The sequence below is a fragment of the Schistocerca nitens genome, chromosome 5, assembly GCF_023898315.1.
Source record: "Schistocerca nitens isolate TAMUIC-IGC-003100 chromosome 5, iqSchNite1.1, whole genome shotgun sequence".
Lineage (NCBI taxonomy): Eukaryota > Metazoa > Arthropoda > Insecta > Orthoptera > Acrididae > Schistocerca > Schistocerca nitens.
The window spans coordinates 229,777,533-229,803,558 of NC_064618.1; the positions used below are offsets into that span (position 1 = coordinate 229,777,533).

The 26,026-nt window shown below is 44.4% G+C and overlaps 1 protein-coding gene across 1 annotated transcript in view; it reads right to left on the bottom strand.

Annotated features, from left to right (window-relative positions):
- LOC126260356 (serine protease 55-like) overlaps positions 1 to 26,026 on the bottom strand; it is a 134,144-nt gene that overhangs the window by 25,035 nt on the left and 83,083 nt on the right. Inside the window, exon 2 of the mRNA XM_049957683.1 lies at positions 19,655 to 19,775. Coding sequence (XP_049813640.1) covers positions 19,655 to 19,775 — 121 coding nt within the window. The remainder of the gene's footprint in view (positions 1 to 19,654; positions 19,776 to 26,026) is intronic.

Here is a 26,026-nt window from a genome sequence, read left to right on the forward strand (position 1 = left end):
GAGACGAATGAAAAAACTGGTAGAAGCCGACCTCAGAGAAGATCAGTTTGCATTCCATAGAAATATTGGAACACGTGAGGCAATACTGACCCTACGACTTATCTTAGAAAATAGATTAAGAAAAGGCAAACCTACGTTTCTGGCATTTGTAGACTTAGAGAAAGCTTTTGACAATGTTGACTGGAATACTCTATTTCAAATCCTGAAGATGTCAGTGGTAAAGTACAGGGAGCGAAAGGCTATTTACAATTTGTTCAGAAACCAGATGGCAGGTTCAAATGGTTGAAATGGCTCTGAGCACTATGGGACGTAACAGGTATGGTCATCAGTCCCCTAGAACTTAGAACTATTTAAACCTAACTAACCTAAGGACATCACACAACACCCAGCCATCACGAGGCAGAGAAAATCCCTGACCCCGCCGGGAATCGAACCCTGGAACCCGGGCGTGGGAAGCGAGAACGCTACCGCACGACCACGAGATGCGGGCCCAGATGGCAGCTATAAGAGTCGTGGGACATGAAAGGGAAGCAGTGGTTGGGAAGGGAGTGAGACAGGGTTGTAGCCTATCCCCGATGTTATTCAATCTGTATATTGAGCGAGCAGTAAAGGAAACAAAAGAAAAATTTGGAGTAGGAATTAAAATTCATGGAGAAGAAATAAAAACTTTGCGGTTCGCCGATGACATTGTAATTGTGTCAGAGACAGCAAAGGACCTGGAAGACCAGCTGAACGGAATGGTCAGTGTCTTGAAAGGAGGATATAAGATGAACATCAACAAAAGCAAAACGAGGATAATGGAATGAAGTCAAATTAAATCGGGTGATGCTGCGGGAATTAGATTAGGGAATGAGACGATTGAAGTAGTAAATGAGTTCTGCTATTTGGGGAGCAAAATAACTGATGATGGCCGAAGTAGAAAGGATATAAAATGTAGACTGAAAATGGCAAGGAAAGCGTTTCTGAAGAAGAGAAATTTGTTAACATCGAGTATAGATTTAAGTGTCAGGAAGTCGTTTCTGAAAGTATTTGTATGGAGTGTAGCAATGTATGGAAGTGAAACGTGGACGATAAATACACTCCTGGAAATTGAAATAAGAACACCGTGAATTCATTGTCCCAGGAAGGGGAAACTTTATTGACACATTCCTGGGGTCAGATACATCACATGATCACACTGACAGAACCACAGGCACATAGACACAGGCAACAGAGCATGCACAATGTCGGCACTAGTACAGTGTATATCCACCTTTCGCAGCAATGCAGGCTGCTATTCTCCCATGGAGACGATCGTAGAGATGCTGGATGTAGTCCTGTGGAACGGCTTGCCATGCCATTTCCACCTGGCGCCTCAGTTGGACCAGCGTTCGTGCTGGACGTGCAGACCGCGTGAGACGACGCTTCATCCAGTCCCAAACATGCTCAATGGGGGACAGATCCGGAGATCTTGCTGGCCAGGGTAGTTGACTTACACCTTCTAGAGCACGTTGGGTGGCACGGGATACATGCGGACGTGCATTGTCCTGTTGGAACAGCAAGTTCCCTTGCCGGTCTAGGAATGGTAGAACGATGGGTTCGATGACGGTTTGGATGTACCGTGCACTATTCAGTGTCCCCTCGACGATCACCAGTGGTGTACGGCCAGTGTAGGAGATCGCTCCCCACACCATGATGCCGGGTGTTGGCCCTGTGTGCCTCGGTCGTATGCAGTCCTGATTGTGGCGCTCACCTGCACGGCGCCAAACACGCATACGACCATCATTGGCACCAAGGCAGAAGCGACTCTCATCGCTGAAGACGACACGTCTCCATTCGTCCCTCCATTCACGCCTGTCGCGACACCACTGGAGGCGGGCTGCACGATGTTGGGGCGTGAGCGAAAGACGGCCTAACGGTGTGCGGGACCGTAGCCCAGCTTCATGGAGACGGTTGCGAATGGTCCTCGCCGATACCCCAGGAGCAACAGTGTCCCTAATTTGCTGGGAAGTGGCGGTGCGGTCCCCTACGGCACTGCGTAGGATCCTACGGTCTTGGCGTGCATCCGTGCGTCGCTGCGGTCCGGTCCCAGGTCGACGGGCACGTGCACCTTCCGCCGACCACTGGCGACAACATCGATGTACTGTGGAGACCTCACGCCCCACGTGTTGAGCAATTCGGCGGTACGTCCACCCGGCCTCCCGCATGCCCACTATATGCCCTCGCTCAAAGTCCGTCAACTGCACATACGGTTCACGTCCACGCTGTCGCGGCATGCTACCAGTGTTAAAGACTGCGATGGAGCTCCGTATGCCACGGCAAACTGGCTGACACTGACGGCGGCGGTGCACAAATGCTGCGCAGCTAGCGCCATTCGACGGCCAACACCGCGGTTCCTGGTGTGTCCGCTGTGCCGTGCGTGTGATCATTGCTTGTACAGCCCTCTCGCAGTGTCCGGAGCAAGTATGGTGGGCCTGACACACAGGTGTCAATGTGTTCTTTTTTCCATTTCCAGGAGTGTAGTTTAGACAAGAAGAGAATAGAAGCTATCGAAATATGGTGCTACAGAGGAATGCTGAAGATTAGATGGGTAGATCACAGAACTAATGAGGAAGTATTGAATAGGATTGTGGAGAAGAGGAGTTTGTGGCACAACTTGACTAGAAGAAGGGATCGGTTGGTAGGACATGTTCTGAGGCATCAAGGGATCACCAATTTAGTATTGGAGGGCAGCACGGAGGGTAAAAATCGTAGAGGGAGACCAAGAGATGAATAGACTAAACAGATTCAGGAGGATGTAGGTAGCAGTATGTACTTGGAGACGAAGAAGCTTGCACAGGATAGAGTAGCATGGAGAGCTGCATCAAACCAGTCTCTGGAGTGAAGACCACAACAAACAAGTACTCAGTATTTAAGAGCGTGTTTTTAGCGTTTTAGTGATGTACTAACTGGCCACAAGTATCTGGATATCCCCAAGTAATGCGGATCTGACCATTATATGTCACGAGATCACGGGGAAGGGTCTCACCAGTATAAAAGGAAACGGAAGTATTAGTATCAATAGAATAGCTGCAGTAGAGAAGCAGCGGAATGAATCGGTGAGTAGAACTCAGTAACTTCGAATGTGGACTAGTTGTTAGATCTCATCTGAATAACTAATCGATCAGGGACATTTGAACACTTATAAAGCTGCACAAGTGACTTTTGGTGACTGCGTGAGTGTGAAGCAGAAACGCGAAGTAACAACCGCAGCTAAACCAAGACCAGGCAACTCTCAGTTACCACCGGCAACAGGGACCGCGGAACATTGCGGAGGGTGTTTGTAAGAAATCGCATGAAAACAGCGGAAGGAATCACTCGTGAGTTCATGTGCCGCCAGCAACCCAGCTAGTGCAGTGACTGGACGTAAAGTGTTAAAATAAATGGGGTACATTTCTCCAGCCAGCCCTAAGCGACGCTTGAGATGGTGTAAAGAATGGAACCAATGGTCAGTGAGCGACTGTTAACGAGTGACTTGGAGCGATAAATTACGCTACGCACTGTGGCAATTCGATGGAAGGGGTTGGGTTTGGCGAACGCCTGGTCGATGTGCGAAGGGCGTTCAATAACTAATGCAACATTTCTTTTCTGAAAGCAAGTTGGTTTTATTTACGAGTGCAGTACATCATATCATTCCCCGCTCTTTTGGCTAGAAATGCCTATATTTCAGCCGCGCGGGGTAGCCATGCGGTCTAGGGCGCCTAGCCACGGTTTGCGCGGCTCCCCCCGTCGGAGGTTCGAGTCCTCCCTTGGGCATGGGTGTGTGTGTTAGTTCAAGTTAGATCAAGTAGTGTGTAAGCCTAGGCACCGATGACCTCAACAGTTTGGTCCCATAGAACTTACCACAAATTTCCAGTTTCCTATTTTTCAACATAATCTCCTTTCAATGCGACGGCCTGTATGCCCGCGTGACACCATCCTGCTAGTAGACGTCGGATCCAACGTCTTGCTGCATCAGTGTCCTTCACATCATCCACCTACTGCTTCGCGTGGAGTGTGTCTTTCTTTTGGCCAAACAGATGGAATTCGGAAGGTGCGAGATCCGGGCTGTAGGGTGATTGAGGAAGAACAGTCCGATGAAGTTTTGTGAGCTCCTGTCGGGTGCGCAGAGCTGTGTCAGGCCTTGCGTAGTCATGGAGAACGAGAAGTCTTCAATTTCTTGAGGGTAGCACGATACAATTCCGAGTTGATCGTTCCACCACGATAGAGGGAGGACATCAAAAAGAATAACTCCTTCAGAGTCCCAGAAGACAGGTTGAGAGTACGGCTTTGAAGTTTTTCTTTGGAGAAGCCATGGATTGCCGCTTTGTTACTGGCTCGAAGTGATGAACCTATGTTTCATCACCTGTGATAATGTTCGACAAAGATTTTCACGGTTAGCCTCATAACGCGCAAGTAATTCCTTCGTAGCTTTCTATGGTCTTCTGCTAGGCGGCGACAAACCCAGCGGGCGCACATTTTTTAGTACCCTCACTGGTCGACGAAGGTGTCAGCATTATCAACAGAGACGTCCAGTTGAGCAGGGAGGTGTTTGACTGTGATCCATCGATCACTTTGAATCAGAGTGTCCGCATATTACCAACACTGTGGTGCTCTGGTTTCCCACCAAAAGAAACTCAGTTATAGTTCTCTGCTTGGGACGTGCCTCCGTTAGGGAGGACATTTTGAAGCATACGTATAGCGCCGCGACCTATCAGAACTTCGTGAAATTATAGGGGCTGAAGCGGCAATATTCAACGATGTGCCACAACAAATTCGCATTTTTTTCAAGCGAAACTCGGCGAGAAAAAAAAGCGTTATTTATTGAACCTGACATCATAAGTAATGCCAACAAAGACATACGGAGTAGGTAGTGTTAGGGTATTGGGGTGTTTTTTTTGTATTAAGAAGGCTCTAAATGCGGAACGATAGTCTAAGAATATATTTCCCGGCGTTGTGTACTGAGGAACAGTTCATAGACGATGACTGCTTGTATCAATATGACAATGTATCCCGTCATAAACCAACATTTCTACTTGATAAGTTCAAGGAGTTAAAGTGTTTGGTGAGCCTCAAGATTCGCTACGTGAGCAGTGATCTTATTTATTGCTCAAAAGTTTGGGTGACGTCAGTGCGTACAAGGCGAGCGCTTTCTTCAACGCATCAATAATCGCTACAATAACAATATGGTGGGAAATCACTGTTGTTCATTTTACACAGGTTTACAACAGATAATTCTGCAGAGGAAAAAATTCTGTTAGATGCTTTAAGGAGAAGAGAGAAGGGTAATATAAGGGTTCGTAAGGAAAAGGTGGAAAAATTGGGAAATTAGTGGTAAGGACTATGGGACCAAACTGCTGAGGTCACCGGTCCCTAGGCTTACGCACTACTTAATCTAAATTAAACTATCTTATGCTAAGGACAACACACACACGCACACCCACGCCCGAGGGAGGACTCGAATCTCTGACGGGGGGGGGGGGGGGGGGGGGAGCCGCGTGAACCGTGACGAGACGCCCTAGACCGCACGGCTACCAAGCGCGGCGGCAAGGGTGTTTCGGGTAATATACTTCAATCAGTTCTTTCGTTCGTACTGAAAAATTACTTTTATATTTTTTGCTAATTTTCCTGTTTATAACGAAGTCATAATGTGAGGAAACTGTACATGATAGAAAAAAAAGCATTTGTGGGTTAAGCTTTGCCTAAGAAAAAGTGACAAAAATATTTTTCTATTGGCCTGTGCTATGAATGAAAGGACCGGCAGATATCGTAGCGGTGTTTAGGGCGAGAACGATGAGATGATGTTGATAAAGGACGACTTTCGCCAGTGTTTTGTGTCTTGTTTACAAAACAGAACTCTAAAACGTTAGTCGGTGCTAGGAAGGGATGCAATATTGGTGAGTGGGTGTATGTGTGTGGCGGGGGTGTTAATCATGGACAAGAAACTTCTACCTCTAGATACACATAGTAAAATGGACACAGCCTTCAGTGAGAAATTTTCATGGCGTTACACGGGGTGTACGCAAAAAAAAAAAAAAAGTGTCGCATCTTCCTACAGGAGGTAGTATTGGTCAAAACTAGAAGAAAATTCCCGTAATTTTATGTTCTGAAACCAATACCTGTTGAGATATGAGTCGTTTTAGCTGTGGTGTGCAGTGTGCAGCATTCGTTGGTGTAGGCCGTCTTAATGTTGCAGTTACTTTCATGTGTCTGAATGGCTATAATTTTCGGGACGCTGACGGTGGCGCTGATACCAACCATGGCGAAGCAAAAATCTGCTGCATCATTCAGCTGAGGACGTGCTGTCCGTACTCTACAGTAGCAGAACAAGATTAGTGATTCCGTGCAGTGTGAACACAAAGTACTGCAAAAAGTGCAATGGAGACCTACTACTACACGAGGGAAATGACAGTCGTTGTATTCAGTTATGGATTATGACGAACGACGTGCAAAACGCGCCATCCATCTAAAATTGTGTTCGGCAGGCTATTCCAGCGACTTGCAGACTGGGCCGTTCGCAGCAATGGCAACTGACGGATGGATACTTCGCGTACTTCCCACTCCGTAGGTGGAGGAGTAGATATTAGATATGTAGAGGACGACCCTGAAACATAGCTGCGAAGAACTGGATTTGCTGTAGATATCAACCATACTCTTGCGTGGCCGCTTCAACAAGAGAAGTTGCATTATCCGTGCCATATGAAACGCGTACAAGCTCTTCGGCCACGAGAAAACCTTGCCCGACTTCAATTCTGCCAATGGTTTCTAAAACTGGTTCCTGAAGATTCGCAGTTCGCTACCTGCGTTTTAAGAGGCTAAATTTACATGAGATGTCATAGTAAAATACCAAAACACACCTGTTGGCAATGCAAAACCTCGAGCAATCTTGTGGGTGACGCGTTAGGATCGCTTCGTTATCAGTATGGGCGGGAATTGTCAGTGATAGACTCATAGGGTCATACACTTTACCAAACACATCGACACGTGCTGTGTAGCATCGATTTCTGTGTAATGAATTACTGTCGCTGTTGGAGGACGTTACCCTTGTAGAAAAACAACGTCTGTAGTTTACGTACGATGGCTCTCCAGCCCATTTTCTATGTATCATGCGACAGTACCTTACCGCAGTGTTCCATGGGAGGTCGAATACGTTCAGTAAGAAGGCTTCTCAGTTCACCGGGCATGAATCCGTTTGATCTACGGCTCTGGGGACGTTTAAAGGTGTTGGCGTCTGTCCACTCCATCGACAATGTGCAGATGTTGAAAGAGCGTGTGACTAACGCATGTGACGTAATGACAACAGAGCAAGGTGTATCTGAAAGAACGTGCGATTCACCGTGAAGGAAAGAAAGGAAGCAAGATTATACAATTGCGTAGGCTTCCGCGGCCAGAGTCAGTGGACATATAAGTTTTCTTGGGTATGGTGCCGCATCATATTGTGTAAAACTACTGCTGGCGAAAACCAGCGTTTCGGCCACGGTTACAGCGGCGTCCTTCTGGGTCTACTGGTGCGTTCTGGATATGCAGTGTCCCTTATATTTTGTTATTACTGATCACTGCGCATGCCAATACGTCATAAGTTTAAAAAGGTAGTTCATTTTATTGGTCACTTAAGGAGGAAGGAAAGGGAACTTTATTTTCATAGGTTACTGCGGTGGAGGGAGGGCGTAACCTTTGTTGTCTATTGCCTCTTGTATTATGTGCAATGATTGGTGGTCACTGGCGAATGAGAAGTTCTGTTTACCAAGTGCTGGACGTCGGCCTCGCTGCAGTAGTTACTCGCCGGTAGTGCTCGCGCCTCGTGTTGACCAGGCTGTGTGGATCGACTTATGGCTGTAGCCATTGGCTGAAAACGTTGTGCGTTGCCTTTGAAGCCCAGGTGTTATCTTTTGAGCATCACTTAGGCGCTGCGCACGGATTACCAAAGAACGAATGACCGAGTTCTTCTGAGCTGGGTGGAGGTAGGATTGAGCGTGCAGATAGCTGTCTGTATGTGCAGGCTTGCGATATATTCCGTGCCCCAGTGTGCCCTCCGTTGACCTGCATACTTCGACGTCTAGAAATGGGATTGTACTATTCTTCTCTACTTCGAGCGTGAACTGTATCTTCCCGTGCATGCTGTTCAAATATTCGTGAAACTTGTGTAGCTCCGTTTAACCATGGAATTATACCATTCTTCTCTACTTCGGGGATCAACTGTATATTCCCGTACATGTTGTACAAATATTCGTGAAACTTGTGTAGCTTCGTTTAACCATGAGGTTATATAGCGAACGTGTCGTCCACGTATCTGAAGCAGCAACATGGACGTAAACGAGCTGAACCAGGGGCTGTTGCTTCAAAGGTTTCGATGAGTATGTCGGCTGCCAGCGGAGACAGGGGAGATTGCATTACTACGCCGTCTGTCTGTTCGTAGTATTTTCCTTGCCGTTTGAAGTGCGTTGAAGTCAGGCACAACTCAACCAGGTCGCATATGTCTGGCGGGACATGCTCCTGAAGGATGCGTATAGTTTCGTTTCCTGGCACGTTACTAAATAGTGATTTCACGTCAAAGCTGACCGTCAAAGGAACCGTGACCGAAAATTTGGTTTTCTATAGCAGTAGTTTCTACAATACTACGCGGCACATACCCAGAAAACCTTTATAGCGACGCAAGATTAGTGTTTAACGTCTCGTCGAGAACGACGTCATTGGAGGCGGAGCAAAAGCTCAGATTAGCAAAGTCTAGGGAAGGATATCGGTCGTGCCCTTTCAAAGGAACCATCCCGGCATTTGCCTTAAGCGAATTAGGAAAACCTTGGGAAACATAAAATTGGATCGTAATTGTAAAGTGCTGTGCTTCATACTGTGCAACAGTGTTAAATGAAGGAACTTTTCTTACTTCTTCTTCAATAAATTATAGTGAGTTATGCTTACTTTTATCTCATTTTTGTTTTCTGCTATTTACGTTGTGTAAATTTTAACAAGCATCGTTTTCATAACAGAAACGGACATTTCCACCAACTCAAAGCGCTCGAAAGCAAACAAAGTAATATGTACTTGCATAGTGCGTTTGAAGATTGAACGACCAGACGACTTTACGCCTATGTCGAGAGTTAAAGTCCAAATTTCTGCGTAGTGAGTCACGCAGTGAGGCATGAGTCAAGTGTTGACTGTGATGCATTCGCCGGATGAGTACGTTAAGCTCGGCGGTCCCCTCGGTGCTACTCGTGACTAGTAGTTTTTGTACCGGCACCAGCTTTCACACGTCCCACAATTTCCGTAACTTACGGGCCGGTGGTTTGTGACAGGGATCGTTATTATGACTGAAACAACCGGTTTTCGGTTATACCGGTTTCTTTCATCTCCAGTTTATCGTTACTGTTAAAAACGCTCAAAATAACCGGTTCCTGAAGCAGCCGCTTTTCGGTTTTTTATTCCAGCAATAACCGTACACATCGAAGAAAGATTGAAAAATTCTAATATTCCTCACACTTGTACATTATATTTTTCAAGATATGTAGAATCAAAGTATCGAGTAAAATAGGTAACTCGAAAGAAAGCTTAGCCACTCCACCAACCACGGCTTTTCTCGAAAAGTTATGGGGGAGTTGAATAGTACCAGTTTTCTCCTGCAGATTCTAAATTTTACATCTCTGCTCAAAGATCATACTATAATCGAGGATCATGTCAATATTTGGATTTGTATTTGAACTTACACTGGTTTACCTATATGGGTATATGTTTTATTTTTTCTGTCTATTTTCATCCATTCATTCACGTAAGTAGTTTACGGCAAAGATTAAAATGCGGTGTGCCCGCAGCAATCAAGCCTGTGGAGCTAGCGAAAAAGAAGAAGAGCATAAACTTTCTTACGTTTGTAAAAACTCCTATCGGTTCTTTCGTTGATCTTGTACTGTCTGTCTTTTCCCCTCCGTGATAAGAAGAGGATGAGGATTTCTGTTTAGTTCACAAATAATGTGAACTACATTAATTCTTATAGTACGAAGTCAACTCCATTTACTAGTTCCTTGTTTCACCTGATCTTTCTGCGTTACCGATATCTGTAAGATTCGGGGAAGCAAGAAATTCAATCAGAGAAAGTTGGACGCCGTAGCATTCTCACAAAGGAAAACTGGAGATAAAGAACTTCAAGGCGCGAAGAACTACCATCTAATAATCCAATGTTATATGTCAGAGATTTGTCGTGCAAACGAAAAATTATAAGCCTGACTGCCCGGAGTGAGCTTCGACAGGCGTAAATTATTAGCTGAGACACGTTCCCGAGTGAACTCACTATTGTCGCGCCTCTTGTGCGCCGCCAGCAAATTTCCATCGCAATAATTGTTCTTCAAATTATTAATTAACTAGTAGAACTGGTTACTGTTTCCAGGACGGGGCCAGATATATTAGAAAGATGCGATAATTAAATGGTATAAAACATGTTGTGTAACATTCTATTGTATTTGTTTCATGATTGGAATAACATTATCGAGAGAAGATCATGGGCAAACAACGCATGGTATGCATAAATCTGGAATGGTTAACTGGAGGATGTACCAACAACATTTAAGAAGTGTAAGCGAAGGCTTCCGCGGCCGTTGTCATCTTCAATAAAATTCTTCAGGGTATCAGACCGCATCGTCATAATTTAAAATGCGCCAACGTTTCGGCCAGCGTTGCAGCTAGCCTTCATCAGGGCCTTACGTTAAACTGCTAAATGAATCACACTTGGTTCCTTGGTGAGACGGGACGTCCGATCAGCACAAGGCTCTCGGAACATGAAAGATATATCCGCCTGAAACAACATACTAAGTCAGCAGTGGCGGAACACCGAGACGAGTGCGGGAAACCAATATTTTTTCAAGAAGCCCGCGTCCTGGCAAAACAGCCTCTCACTTTCAAAAGAAAGATTAGAGAGGCGATAGAAATAGCCAAAAGACCCGCCAACATGAATAGAGAGGACGGATACAAGCTTCCGAGGTCTTGGCTGCCTGCAATAGCAGGGCTACGGAGCGGCGGCAGAGCCGCGGCGGCCCATGCAGACACGGGGAGAGCCGCAGTAGTGGTCGCGAGCACACAGAGCAATGGCACGCCGCAGCCGGCTCCTGGACAGCATGTAAACAGTGTGACGTCACAGCCATCACCTGTTCGCTATTCGTCCGTCTCCTCCAATGGGGTGGATTAATGCAAAGACCAATAGAAAACAGCTATTTCAACCAATGACAGATAATAAAGGAAACACCAATAAAGCATACCTTCCACCCCTCCTCCTCATCTTTCTACAGCCAATCAAGTAACGACACGGTTTTCTCGTGCAGCTATTTAAGGAACCAAGTGTGATTCATTTAGCAGTTTAACGTAAGGCCCTGATGAAGGCTAGCTGCAACGCTGGCCGAAACGTTGGCGCATTTTAAATTATGACGATGCGGTCTGATACCCTGAAGAATTTTATTGAAGAACATTTAAGAAGATCCTCTAATAAGGTAGGAAAGAACTCCAACTTACAGCGCGCATAATTGCGCTTGGTAACGCCTAGATCGAAAGTAGTATCAGTACCTTAACCTATCCAGTCATAAATTTGAAGCATTCTTTTAAAAGCAATAGAGATTAGGGTTGATATTATTTTGATTTTTTTGAAATGTGGATACAAAAGTCATAAACAGCAACAATAAGCCACAGTAATGGCGCAGAATACTGAATACATCACATACTGATCGGGAAAATTCTCGCAACCAATTTCAAGATTAAAATTCAGTTTCATTTCACATTTGTGTTGTTGATGTGGTCTTCAGTCCAGAGACTTGTTTGATGCAGCCCTCCATGCTATTCTATCCTGCGCAAGCTTTTTCATCTCCAAGTACCTACTGCAACCTACATCCTCCTGAATCTGCTTAGTGTATTCATCTCTTGGTCTCCCTCTATGGTTTTTACCCTCCATGCTGCCCTCCAGTACTAAATTGGTGATCCCTTGATGCCTCAGAACGTGTTCTACCAACCACATTCACATTTATAACTTCAAAAAATTTACAAAATGGAACCAGTTAAGAAGGTTGTGCCGACTAAGGAAAATAGTGTAGAAATACAAAATGTCGCCGCAATGAGTGCGACGACAAATGATAGTCACACCGAAAATGTCGATCATATTGACGACAGCCGGGAATACTACACAAATTGAGTTTATACTGATGACAAAAATGTCTTACACCATGACGCTACAACGCTCACTGTAGACGAGACTAATTCTCAAATCTCACCGAGAAGCATTTACTCCCACGAAGCGAGTGAAAGACGCGCTAGTGCGGAATCAGTAAATTATAGTTTCTCCATGTGCCTTGAACTTATTTCAAATGTGAAGGAACAAGATACAGTAGGTACATAGGACGCTAATGATCGACGCATTCAATGCAGGGTGTGTATAAAGGCCTCACTGACCTAATGAAGAATTCGTTTCATAATTTTTCTAAGCAACACCCCGAAAAACTTGACGAAAATTTCGTGATTTTAAAACTGAACAAAAGCAAACACTTGATGGTTTTAAGAATGACCTATCAGAGAGGTTAGATAATGTAACCCAAAATCTACGCACCGACCTTTCTAATGATTTGACATACAAACTTGCGGATATGGGGAAGAAACTAAAGGTGGAATTATTCACTGATTTGTTTCAGGAGATAAACAACCTAGATCAAAGAAGTGTCATCTATAGACGAGGCACAAGAGGAAATGTTAGATAAGCTAAAGGTCATGGGTGACGTGCAGACATAGACGCAAGAGGCACAGTCGGAAATCTCCAAAAATTTAGGAACCATGACAGGTACTGTTAGTGAGTTGCAGTCTCTATGTAAAGATTTGCCGGAAGAAGTACAAGAGGTCTCGGTAAAACTGAGTAATTTAGATTTAGGTACTAAGTTCATAAAGAAAACACAAACAAAAATCGAAAAGGAGGTGAAGAATTTAAAGGACAGAGCGGGAGCGGGAATGCAAGATAAGGGTATGAGCCTCGCACAGAAGGTCGTACGAGAGTGTAAGACCTATGTCGAAGCACTTGAAGAAGCAGTGAAGGAAAGGGAAAAAGAATTGATTGCTAGGACTGAGCTAGGCTTAAAGGCAGCGGAAGAGAAGTTGCAGAGCAGTCTTATTAATGTTACGGAAGTCACTTGAGAGACGCCAATAGCAATCAGTCAGGTGCAGTCGGGGAGGATGGACATCGATAATACTTAGCAATCATTCTTATGCGTACTCTACTCGATCGACCTAATTAATATACGAAGAGGGGTCGTCGCAACCACAGAATATTAATACGCAGTGTGCGTCCGCAAAATAGTCAACAGCAGAATGGCAACGGTGCCAATAACCAACTCGGTTGGCACCTGTATGTCCGTACAACAACAATAATATAAGAAATAGTCATGGTGAAGGGGGAAGTACGAACGAACTTTCAAAGGAAATGACAAACACAATTACAATAGAGCGGCTTATACCGAGCAGAGGGTCTATGGCCAACAAGCACAGCAGGTGACAACAGCCTATCCAGTAACTGGCTCTGGCTCTGAGCACTATGGGACTCAACTGCTGTGGTCATAAGTCCCCTAGAACTTAGAACTACTTAAACCTAACTAACCTAAGGATATCACACACATCCATGCCCGAGGCAGGATTCGAACCTGCGACCGCAGCGGTCGTGCGGTTCCAGACTGTAGCGCCTTTAACCGCTCGGCCACTCCGGCCGGCAGTAACTGGTAGGGACCGACCGCAGACAGACCATCCGGCAGTCTTCCACCCGGCAATTACGATCATCAGAATAACAACTGTGTATCCAGTGGGAGGGGGGGGGGGGGCAAAGTCAAGGAGAATTTAATTCCAGGGCAATATAGAACACGAACTGGCGAGGTCAAATCCACAAGGTGCAGTTGGATAAGGTTACTCACAATGAAGAGGCTAACCCCCGACCAATCAGGAAAACTCGAACAGGTCGCGATAAGGCCCCATTCGCAGCCCAATAAAAGGGATGGGGCATCCCAATTATTCCAAATTACTTTCTCTGATATGACCAAGAACTGTGTCAGGAAGACATAAGCAATTTAGACAAGGATAATGAGGAGTCAGTGCAAGCTGTAACGTTTTTTTTTTTTTTTTTTTATCAGTCTTCTGACTGGTTTGATGCGGCCCGCCACGAATTTCTCTCCTGTGCCAACCTCTTCATCTCAAAGAAGCACTTGCAACCTACTTACTCAATTATCTGCTTGATGTATTCCAATCTCTGTCTTCCTCTACAGTTTTTGCCCTCTACAGCTCCCTCTAGCACCATGTAAGATATTCCCTTATGTCTTAACAGATGTTCTATCATGCTGTCCCTTCTCCTTATCAGTGTTTTCCACACATTCCTTTCCTCATTCCTTACCTTATCATTCCACCTAATTTTCAACATTCGTCTGTAGCACCATATCTCAAGTGCTTCGATTCTCTACTGTTCCGTTTTTCCCACAGACCATGTTTCACTGTCATACAATGCTGTGCTCCAAACGCACATTCACAGATATTTCTGCCTCAAATTAAGGCCTATGTTTGATACTAGTAGACTTCTCTTGGCCAGGAATGCCTTTTTTGCTAGTGCTAGTCTGCTTTTCATGTCATCCTTGCTCTGTCCTCAATGGTTACATTGCTGCCTAGGTAGCAGAATTCATCTACATCGTGACCATCAATCCTCACAAGTTTCTTGCTGATCTCATTTCTGCTACTTCTCATTACTTTCGTATTTCTCCGATTTACTCTCAGTCCATATTCTGTAGTCATTAGACTGTCCATTGCACTCAGTAGATCATGCAATTCTTCTTCACTTTCACTCACGATAGCAATGTCATCAACGAATCGTATCACTGATACCCCCTCACATTGAATTTTAATTCCACTTCTGAACCTTTCTTTTATTTCCATCATTGCTTCTTCGATGTACAGATTGAACGGTAGAGGGGAAAGATTACATCCCTGTTTAATACCCTTTTTAATCTGAGCATTTCCTTCTGGTCGTTCAGTCTTACTATTCCCTCTTTGTGCTTGTACTTATTGTATACTACCCGTCTCTCCCTATAGCGTACCCCTATTTTTCTCAGATGTTCAAAGATCTTGCACCATTTTACATTATCGAATACTTTTTATAGGTCGACAGATCCTATGAACGTGTCTCCATTTTTCTTTAGTCTTGCTCCCATTATCAATCGCAACGTCAGAACTGCCTCTCTGGTGCCTTTACCTTTCCTAAAGCCAAACTGATGGTCCTCTAACACATCCTCAATTTTCTTTTCCATTCTTCTGTATATTATTCTTGTCAGCGACGTGGATGCTTGGTCTATTATGCTGATTTTCCTATAATTCTCGCACTTGTCAGTTCTTGCAATTTTCGGTATTGTGTGGATGATGCTTCTCCGAAAGTCAGACGGTATATTGTCAGACTGATACCTTCTACACACTAACGTGAATAACCGTTTTGGTGCCGCTTCCACTAATGACTTTAGAAATTCTGATGGAATGTTATCGATCTGTTCTGCCTTGTTTGAAGTCCTCCAAAGCTCTCTTAAATTCTGATTCTGATACTGGACTCCCAATCTCTTCTAAATCGTCTCCTGTTTTTTCTTCTATCACCTCAGACAAATCTTCCCCTTCATAGAGGCCTTCGATATACTCTTTCCACATATCCGCTCTCTCTTGTGCGATTTGCAGTGGAATTTCCGTTGCACTCGTAATGTTGCCACCCTTGTTTTTAATTTCACCGAAGGTTGTTTTGACTTTCCTATACGTTGAATCAGTCCTTCTGACAATAATTTCTTTTTCAACTTCTTCACATTTTTCATGCAGCCTTCCTTCTACTATCTATTTATTTAATTCCTTGGCGACTTGTGTTTCTGCATTCCTGAATTTCCCTTGACGTTTTTGTACTTCCTTCTTTCATTGATCAACTGAATTATTTCTTCTGTTACCTAAGTGTCTTCGTAGTTACCTTCTTTGAACCTATGTTTTCTTTTCCAACTTCTGTGATTGCCCTTTTTAGAAATGTCCATTTCTCTTCAACTGTACTGCCTACTGGACAACTCTTTATTGCTGTATCTACCGCCTTAGAGAACTTCAAGCATATTACGTCATTCCTTAGTACTTCCGTATCCCACTTCTTTGAGTATTTATTGTTCCTGACTAATCTCTTAAATTTCAGCGTACTCTTCATCACACGTACATTGTGATCTGAGACACAATCCATTACATCGGCTCGCAGCAGCGCCCGCGCGAGGTGCCATGTTACGGTGGGCGTGCATTATGGTGACAAAAGTCATTTGATAGCGATATGGACATATGCAGAGGGTGGTAGTGTCGCGTTCACAAGGTACTAATGGGCTGTGCGTTAACGGAGCTGTCATTCGAACTCTGTCGATCGACGGGAGTTAACAGAGTCTGAACGCGGAGTGGTAGCTGGAGCTAGACGCATGGGACATCCAGTTTTTGAAATCGTTAGAGAATTCAATATTACAAGACCTACACTGTCAAGGGAATACCAAATTGCAGGCATTACCAGCACCACGGACAACGCAGTGGCCGACAACTTTTGCTTAACGACCGAGAGCAGCGGCATTTGCGTAGATTTGTCAGTGCTTAGGGACAAGGAACACTGCGTGAAACAACCACCGAAATCAATGCGGGACGTACGATGAACGTATCCGTTAGATCAGCGCGGCGAAATGTGGCGTTAATGGGCTACGGCAGCAGATGACAGACGAGATTGCCTTTGCTAACAGCGTGACATCGCCCGCAGCATCTCTCCTCGGTTTGTGACTATATCTGTTGGACCCTAGACGACTGGAAAACCCTGCCCTGGTCAGAAGAGTCCCGATTTCAGTTGTAGGTTTCGAGTGTGGCACAGATCCGACGAAGCCGTGGACGTATGTTGTCAATAAGGCACTGGTGGTGGCTTCATAATGACGTGGGTTGTGAAGCGACTGGGTTCTCTGGTCCAACTGAACCGATCATTGACTGGAAATATTTATGTTCGGCTACCTTGAGACCATCTGCATCCATTCACAGACTTCATGTTCCCAAACAACGGTGTCGTGCCATATCCGACATTGGATCTAATGCAGCGAAAATTACTTATAACTGAAGCATGGGATACCATCCGTCTGCTTTTAGCCATGACGTCAACAACATCATCATGGTAGCGGGACTGTAGAGACATCTATCGGTAGCTCGGCGTTTGAGTGCCCGCAAATCCGTTTAGCACTACCGTCGCCCACTATTACCGGGCGAGGGCACTGCATGCTTGTCGAACTGGCTGCCAGCGATTCAGTTGTTGAGAACGGTTGCTGCAGTTTCGAAATGCTTGAAACAGTCAATGACATCGCTTTTCCCACCAAAAACTGCTCTGGTATCGTTCGTATTGCAATTACCAACACGAAAAAATGAAATAAAAATTTACGCCCGTGAAATAAATCTTTGGCACTCTTCCAAGTTCTCAACATCGTAAAAAGATTACTTTGTCGACGAAAAAATTTAGGGGTACGCATCCACCAGCGTTCTCCCAATAAAACAGCACTGCATGTCATTGCCCTTCAATTTTGAAGAACACTCTGGACAATTCGAGCGAGAGATTTGGTCATCCAGATCGCCCGACATGAATCCGATCGAACATTTATGGGACGTAATCGAGAGATCAGTTCGTGCACAAAACCCTGCACCGGTAACACTTTCTCAATTATGGACGGCTAAAGAGGCAGCAGAGTTCAATATTTCTTCAGGGGTCTTCCAACGACTGGCTGAGGTTATGCCAGGTCGAGTTGCTGCCGGGCAAAAGGAGGTCCTACACGATGTTAGGAGGTGTCCTAAGACTTTTGTCACGTCAGTGTAACGTGAATTGTGGGGAGTGATTTATGCGCTCTGTAGCTTGGCCTTTCGCTCAGTTTGTACTATAGTTCAATTCTTATATCTTGGCGGCTCGCGCATGCCCGCCCAGACGCGGGAGATTGCTGCGTTGCCAGTTTGCAAACGACGCACGCGCCAAGAGAAGCAGCGCCATAGTATAGTATAGTTCGCAAACTTACGTTTAGGGGGGGGGGGACGCGCAGTTTATGAAGTAAAGTCACCACTGCCGCATTAACCCTTACGCTGCTAGAGACCTGCTCCCCGCATTCCGCGCTGTGCGCGATTTCGTCATCACTGTACTGCTCGCCTGTGCAGACACATGGTGTTCCGACTGATTTGACACACTTATTATTCTATTTCACAAAAACTATTTGGCCCAACAATTTGATTTTTACTCATCTTCTTGACTGATGCCTTCCCCCCACAAATGACTTAATTTTGTTTCGATGTTCAAAGCAGTTATTGTACAGCATTAAATGTAGTAAACCATTGCACGAAATTTTGAAGAGTTTGCAGAGGTAAAAGTCCATAGTGTATACTTTCCGTATGGTCGATTTTAGTTGCCACAATGTTGAGAATGAAATGTGGACAAGATACCTAATTTCATATAAAATTTACTATATAACAATATCTCTTTAATTTAAATACCAGAGAGGTATCGTATGCAATATTGAGAAATATTCTGTCTTTCGCGACTGTAATAAAAGTTTTATTTACACCGGGCGCGTTTGGCTTTATTTTAAAGCACTTCAATCAATCGAAAGGAAGTAGACAAAATACATTAAACAAAACTGTGGACATACAAAAACATTGGGAGTTGAATATACTGTGTGTCAGTGAAGTGATCTGAGCTATGTCAAATATAATTTTTGTGTGTGGCACAGACAAACAGCATTTATTTGCTAAAACACTGATCAGCCGACACAAACGTTGAATATTGTGTTACCGCAGCACAAAACTACGAAAGGTTACATGGCAATGGAGGAGACAAAATACTGTCTACTGAAGATTATAATGAAGAGACAAAACACTAGAAATTTCAAAAAATTACATTCAAACAAATAAATTCATAGAGTAAGACACTTCGATATTGTTTTTAAATATAGAAAATCTAAACCACTGAACAAGTTTTGAACTCAGAACTTTACGCTTGGCAGCCAAACACCTTAACCATTACACTAACGCAACTCGCAATTTAACAATGTTCCTGGAGGCCTTTAAAATATTACGCAAAATACCGACAAACACTGTTGTTATGATTGTGAATTACTCACGTTTCGTCGAAGTACAATAGGAAATAAACAATTACCGTTGTTCTTTATTGCGAAAAAGCGGTTCGTGAGAATGATACAAACACCTTTCCTTGATATCGCCGGAATTAGGAGGCTTATTGCTTGTTTGGTTTAATTAATTAATAGAATATGAAGCAATTGGTATAAAGAATGCTTTTTCCAAACATTCTATAAAAGAAAGTCTGCTATCAAGACATTGCTTTTATTCAATTACTTTATTTATGACTGAACGTTTCTAAAACTGAAGACACTCGTCCGTGCTCTGCACTGCAGTCGAGCTCTGGCAGCGTCGTTCTCTGTTAATTGCCTGGGACGTGCTTTGTGACGTCAGGTGCGCAGAACGAACCTAAACTCGGCCGCCATAGTAAATGACGCGCACTATAGAAGTGGAGGAACAGGCAGAATCCGTTTCCCAGCAGCACCCGCACAAAGCGCCAAGACACAGTGCGTGATTAGTACGCTGTTACGTTTGGTGCACTTACGGCATGGTTGGCTCGGCTTCCCGGTGCCGAGTGGCGGCAGGAACATCTTCTGGGTGCGCCTGGGTGCCGGCACCGCCGCAGCCACGCCCTCCAGACCCGCCCTCGCCAGGACGCCCGAGTGCTGCACAGTGGCAGGTGGCCGTCGCTGTTACATGTTCTGTGTTCCATTCAATATCAGGCTGGTGCATGAGTTCAAAACGTTTTTCATAAGACTATAAAAACAACAGATACACCATGACACAGACCTTAGTCATCAGTAATACGGGGCTATTCAAAAATAAGGAACAGATTTTAATCATTTATTGCTTCCAAACTACAAAACACAAAAAAATTCTTCCAATCCATCTGTGGCATGAATCAACAAACCAGTGTTTAATAGTATTAGTTGAAAACAGTCTTCGTTGCCATTTCAGTTCTTTTATCTATCAACTACGTGTTTCACCTTATTGCATCTTCAGGCTGATCTTAATTTGGTATTTCCTAGGACGATCCTTTAGACAGTGTAGCTAATGGGCATCGTCGAGTACATCAGGCCATGGCCGAGCGGTTCTAGGCGCTTCAGTCTGGAACCGCGCGACCGCTATGGTCGCAGGTTCGAATCCTGCCTCGGGCATGGATGTGTGTGATGTCCTTAGGTTAGTTAGGTTTAAGTAGTTCTAAGTGCTAGGGGACTGATGACCACAGCAGTTAAGTCCCATAGTGCTCAGAGCCATTTGAATTTGAACATCAGACCAACATCGCCTTCGGTAACCTCGGTAAATACTTTTCTAGATGGACGTGAGTGACTCCAAGATCTGCATAAAGCGTACACGTTCACAGGAGCAGATGGGGCTTAAGTAGTTAGTGATGTTAGCGAAGGCGATGCCCATTAGCTACAATGTCTAAAGGATCGTCCTAAGAAATACCAAATTAAGATCAGCTTGAAGATGCCTAAATAAGGTGAAACGCGTCGTTGATAAATAAAAAAAACGAAAATTGCAACCAAGACTGTTTTCAACTAATACTAAAACACGTAAACACAATTCCAACGTTCCTGGAAAGAGAAAAGTTCATATTTTTATACATTCAATGGTGAGCATCATGTGTTATACGACAAATATCAAAATGGTGGCTCATCTCCTGACACATACGAAACAGCTGGTCTCTCGTTATCGAATTCACAGCTTCAACAATGCGATGTCGCAAACTTTTTAAGTGTGTCACGCAGAGGAGGAATAAGAAAGCGATCCTTTACGCAATATCACGAATAAAAGTCACAAGGTGTGAGGTATGGAGACCTGAGAGGCCATCGGCGGTGAAGTTCATCTTCTGTTCCTCCTCCTCCAATCCAACGTCCTGGAATGGTGTCATTCATGTAACGTCGGACGTGCTTAGAGAAATAAGGCGGGGCACCATTTTGCATGAAAATAAAGTCATCTGAATCATCTTCAAGTTAATGAAATAACAAATTTTGAAGCACTTCTATATAGGATCAAATGACTCTGAGAACTATGGGACTTAACATCTGAGGTCATCAGTCCCCTAGAACTGAGAAGTACTTAAACCTAACTAACCTAAGGACATCACACACATCCTTGGCCGAGGCAGGATTCGAACCTGCGACCGTAGCGGTCGCGCTGTTCCAGACTGTAGCGCCTAGAACCGCTCGGCTAACTCGACCGGCTCTAGATAGGTCCTGTCACAGTTTGCCCCGTGAATCTTTAAAATCTCTTCCTTCTTTTTGAATAGCCCTGTATTGTCTCCTTCACTATTTACAACGGTCTGTCAACGTTGGGTAACTTCTCGATTCCGCGACTGTGGAAACCACGTGGTTTTGGGGCGAAGAACTCCTCGAGCCATTTTCTGAGCTCAATTACACCCGAGAAAAAAGTTCGTTCAAAGTTGTTCGATAGAGAGCGGTACGAGCGAATAAGGTGGGTGCGGAATGACTTTCCAGCACAACTCCTGTATAGTGTTTTTTGTCGGTCTAGCAGAATGCGGGCGGACGTTATCGAGGAGTAGAATTACTTCGCGCAGCCGTCATGGCCGTTGTTCTTGGATAGCTTCTGCAAGACGTCTCAGTTGTAGAGGATAAATGTCAACAGTGATGGTTACGCTTCGGGGAAGCAATTCGTAGTACACCACACCGTCGCTGTTCCACCAGATGCATAACATTATCTTTTGTGAATGCGCAATGGTCTTTGTACGGGGAGCTGCTGCTTTGTTTGGGCTCAATCATTCCTTTGTTTTCCTTTCGTTAGCGTAAAGACAACGTTTCCCGCCACCAGTAACACTACAGGATAGGAATGGTCGATGATGTTCACGAGTCATTTGATGACAAGCAAGCAGAGATGCACATATCTACGTCTACATTTATACTCCACAAGCCACCCAACGGTGTATGGCGGAGGGCAATTTACGTGCCACGGTCATTACCTCCCATTCCTGTTCCAATCGCGTCTGGCTCGCGGGAAGAACGACTGCCGGAAAGCCTCCGTGCGCGCTCCAATCTCTCTAATTTTACATTCGTGATCTCCTCGGGAGGTATAAGTAGGGGGAAGCAATATATTCGATACCTCATCCAGAAACGCACCCTCTCGAAACCTGGCGAGCAAGCTACACCGCGATGCAGAGCGCCTCTCTTGCAGAGTCTGCCACTTGAGTTTGCTAAACATCTCCGCAACGCTATCACGCTTACCAAATAACCCTGTGACGAAACGCGCCGCTCTTCTTTGGATCTTCTCTATGTCCTCTGTCAACCCGACCTGGTACGGATCCCACACTGATGAGCAATACTCAAGTATAGGTCGAACGAGTGTTTTGTAAGCCACTTCCTTTGTTGATGTGCTACATTTTCTAAGGACTTTCCCAATGAATCTCAACCTGGCACCCGCCTTACAAACAATTAATTTTATATGATCATTCCACTTCAAATCATTCCGTACGCATACTCCCAGATATTTTACAGAAGTAACTGCTACCAGTTTTTTTCCGCTATGATATAATCATACAATAAAGGATCCTTCTTTCTATTTATTCGCAATACATTACATTTGTCTATGTTAAGGGTCAGTTGCCACTGCCTGCACCAAGTGCCTGTCCGCTGCAGACCCTCCTGCATTTCGCTGCAATTTCCTAATGCTGCAACTTCTCTGTATACTACAGCATCATCCGCGAAAAGCCGCACGGAAATTCCGACACTATCTACTAGGTCATTTATATACAGGGTGAAAAGTATTTAAACCGACAAACTCTGGGAGGTTGTAGGGGACATGTCATTTTTTCCTATGAGGAATATTTAAACCGGCAGAGGAAGATTTCTCTCGTCGCAAATTAATTAAACCAACAAACACTTTTCCATTTTTTTGTGACCAAGAGACAAAACATTAACACAACCCAATTTAAATTACAGTAGATTTTTAAAAATGCCTCCATTGACACGTAAAAAAAGGTTACACCGGCGGATCATGTTATGTCTGACACGGGCAAAAACCCAAGGGCTATCCTAAATTGTTCCTACTGCTGCTACTATCCAGACAACCAGATCCTCTTCTGATGCAACAGGAGTTGTGTAAACAGGGTTGCGCATCTAGCCCCACACAAAAGTCCAGAGGAGACATATCTGGGGATGGTACAGGACCACCTCTGCCAATCCACGTTCCTGGGAACCGTCGGTCCAGGAATCGAAGCACACGACGACCGAAACGTGCCGGCGCCCCGTCATGTTGGAACCACATGCGTTGTCTTATACGAAGCGGGACGTCTTCCAGCAATTCTGGCAAAGCTCTGGCGAGAAAATTGTGATAGTGCCTGCCATTTAATGGCCTAGGTAGCAGATACGGCCCAATTAAACAGTCCCCAACAACACTGACCCACACATTAACGAAGAACCGCAATGATTGAAGGATCCCGCTCCACATGCTGCAAGACAACTTCCTGAAATTGCAGCGTTCTTACCGTGCGACGGCGTCCCTGTCCAGGTAATCTGCTAAATGACCTGGTTCACGCAGACGTTGTTACACAGCAGCATAGGTCGTTTGCTGTGGGATACGGCGATTAGGATATTGTTGTTGATAAACCCGCTGTGCAGCTCGTCCGTTGTGGTGCGCTTCGTAGTACGCACCAACCATATCAGTGTACTCACTCCAGGTGTATCGCTCCATTAGTAAACAGAGACAATGCAGTACTACGCTGGTGGACAGCAGTTGCCTACAACTGAAGAGCGTAATACGCCCTCTAACAACTGAAGATCGTAATACGGTCTCTAACAAATGACGGGCGTAGTACGGCCTCCACCGGTTTAAATAATCCTCATAGGAAAAAATGACACTAGGGAAAAATATTTGTTTTGATGTCCCTTACAACCTCCCAGAGTTTGTCGGTTGAAATACTTTTCACCCTGTATATTGTGAAAAGCAATGGTCCCATAACACTCCCCTGTGGGACGCCAGAGATTACTTTAACGTCAGTAGACGTCTCTCCATTGAGAACAACATGCTATGTTCTGTTTGCTAAAAACTCTTCAATCCAGCCACACAGCTGGTACGATATTCCGTAGGCTCTTACTTTGTTTATCAGGCGACAGTGCGGAACTGTATCGAACGCCTTCCGGAAGTCAAGGAAAATGGCATCTACCTGGGAGCCTGTATCTAATATTTTCTGGGTCTCATGAACAAATAAAACGAGTTGGGTCTCACACGATCGTTGTTTCCGGAATCCATGGCCACCCACTGATTTTTGTGATTTGGCTTAGAGCATGCGGTACACATACACCTTAATTTTGAACTTTCCCCATTGCATGCAGAAGTCGTACGATGGTGGGGTGATCACAGTTCATCACATTTGCCAGTTCTTGAGTACAATGACGTGGATCATTGTGGATCAATGCGTTCAAAAGATCTTCGTCAAACCCCGAAAGTCTTCCTGAACGTGGAGAGACACTAATGTCAAAATGATCCTCCTTGAACATCACACTTTCCAGTTCTTGAGCACAATGACGTGGATCATAGTGGATCAATGCTTTCAAAGGAGCTTCGTAAAACCCCGAAAGTCTTCCTGAAAGTGGAGAGTCGCTAATGTTGAAATGATCCTCCTTGAAACGAGAAAACCTTTTTCTTCTCGTGCTCTGTCCAATGGCATTATTCCCAAACACGGCGAAAATGTTTCTGCTGGCTCCGCTAATGCCACCCGTCTATTGAAGAATATGTTGGAAGTGTTTCGATTTCTCGACTTGGCACTCCATTTTATAGCGTCCACAGCTCGACTCGCTATCTCCAGGTGACAAAATGACTATGCGCAAACTCAAATAGCAACAGTGAATTACAAAAACAAATTGACAATCGATAAATAAAGCCATAGCAACAGGAATACCAACAAGCAAAACAAAAACGCTACAAAATTATGCACCAACTTAAGTGCGTGCAAGTGTGTGCAAACTGTAGCACCAGGAGGAATATTTGAGACTGAAACTAATTCAGAACCACAGATTAGGTACATAAAAACAAACACCGTCCGAACAGACCTGAAGACCCAACGGTGCCGACCGGCCACCGTGTCATCCTCAGCCTTTAGGCGTCATAGGATGCGGATACGGTGGGGCATGTGATCAGCACACACCTCACTCCCAGCCGTTGTCAGTTTTCGTGAGATTAGGTACATAACAGAACATAAATTGCTCACAACACATTTGCACCCTCGCCAGATCACGTCCTCATGACATTCGTGTTGAATCGCTAGCAAAATCTTTCTCAATATCCTTGTGACAGCAGAAGATCGCTAGGTACAGGCAATAAAAACCCTGAGATTTTTAAAAAAAAGACCTAATTAAATTTACGAACATTTAATTAACTTACAAAGTGTGTAGTTAGGCTCACAGGCAACCATTTACTGTCACAAGAATTTATTTTATTAGTACTGTATTTTAACTTTCCTTTCCAAATAAGAAACACTATTAAATATCACTTACAGTAAAAAGCTTTAACTTTATGTAGATAGTAATGACTATAAAATAGCATTTAGTTTAAACGCAGGAACTCATAAATCTTCATTAATTTCTCGGGTATTATATCTCCTAAATTGTTTCTTAATTTTGAACAAACAAGCCCGAGAAAATTCTCTCTGCGGATGCATTGTTGGCAGGGAAGAAATGAGACACTAATAAAACAGCTTTAAGAATGAATTAGTGTTTTGAATAAATTAATAGTAGGAATTTGAATTCAACTATTAAATCGTCAATACGAAAAACCTAGCAAAAACCTAAACCCATAAAAACCCAATTTTACCCACTGTATTGTGGTTTTTAAAAATAACCTGTTTTTCTCAACGTTACCTGTAGGTGCCTGTAAAATTTTTATCTTCAGACAACGAAAGATCTGAATAACTATGCATCGGATT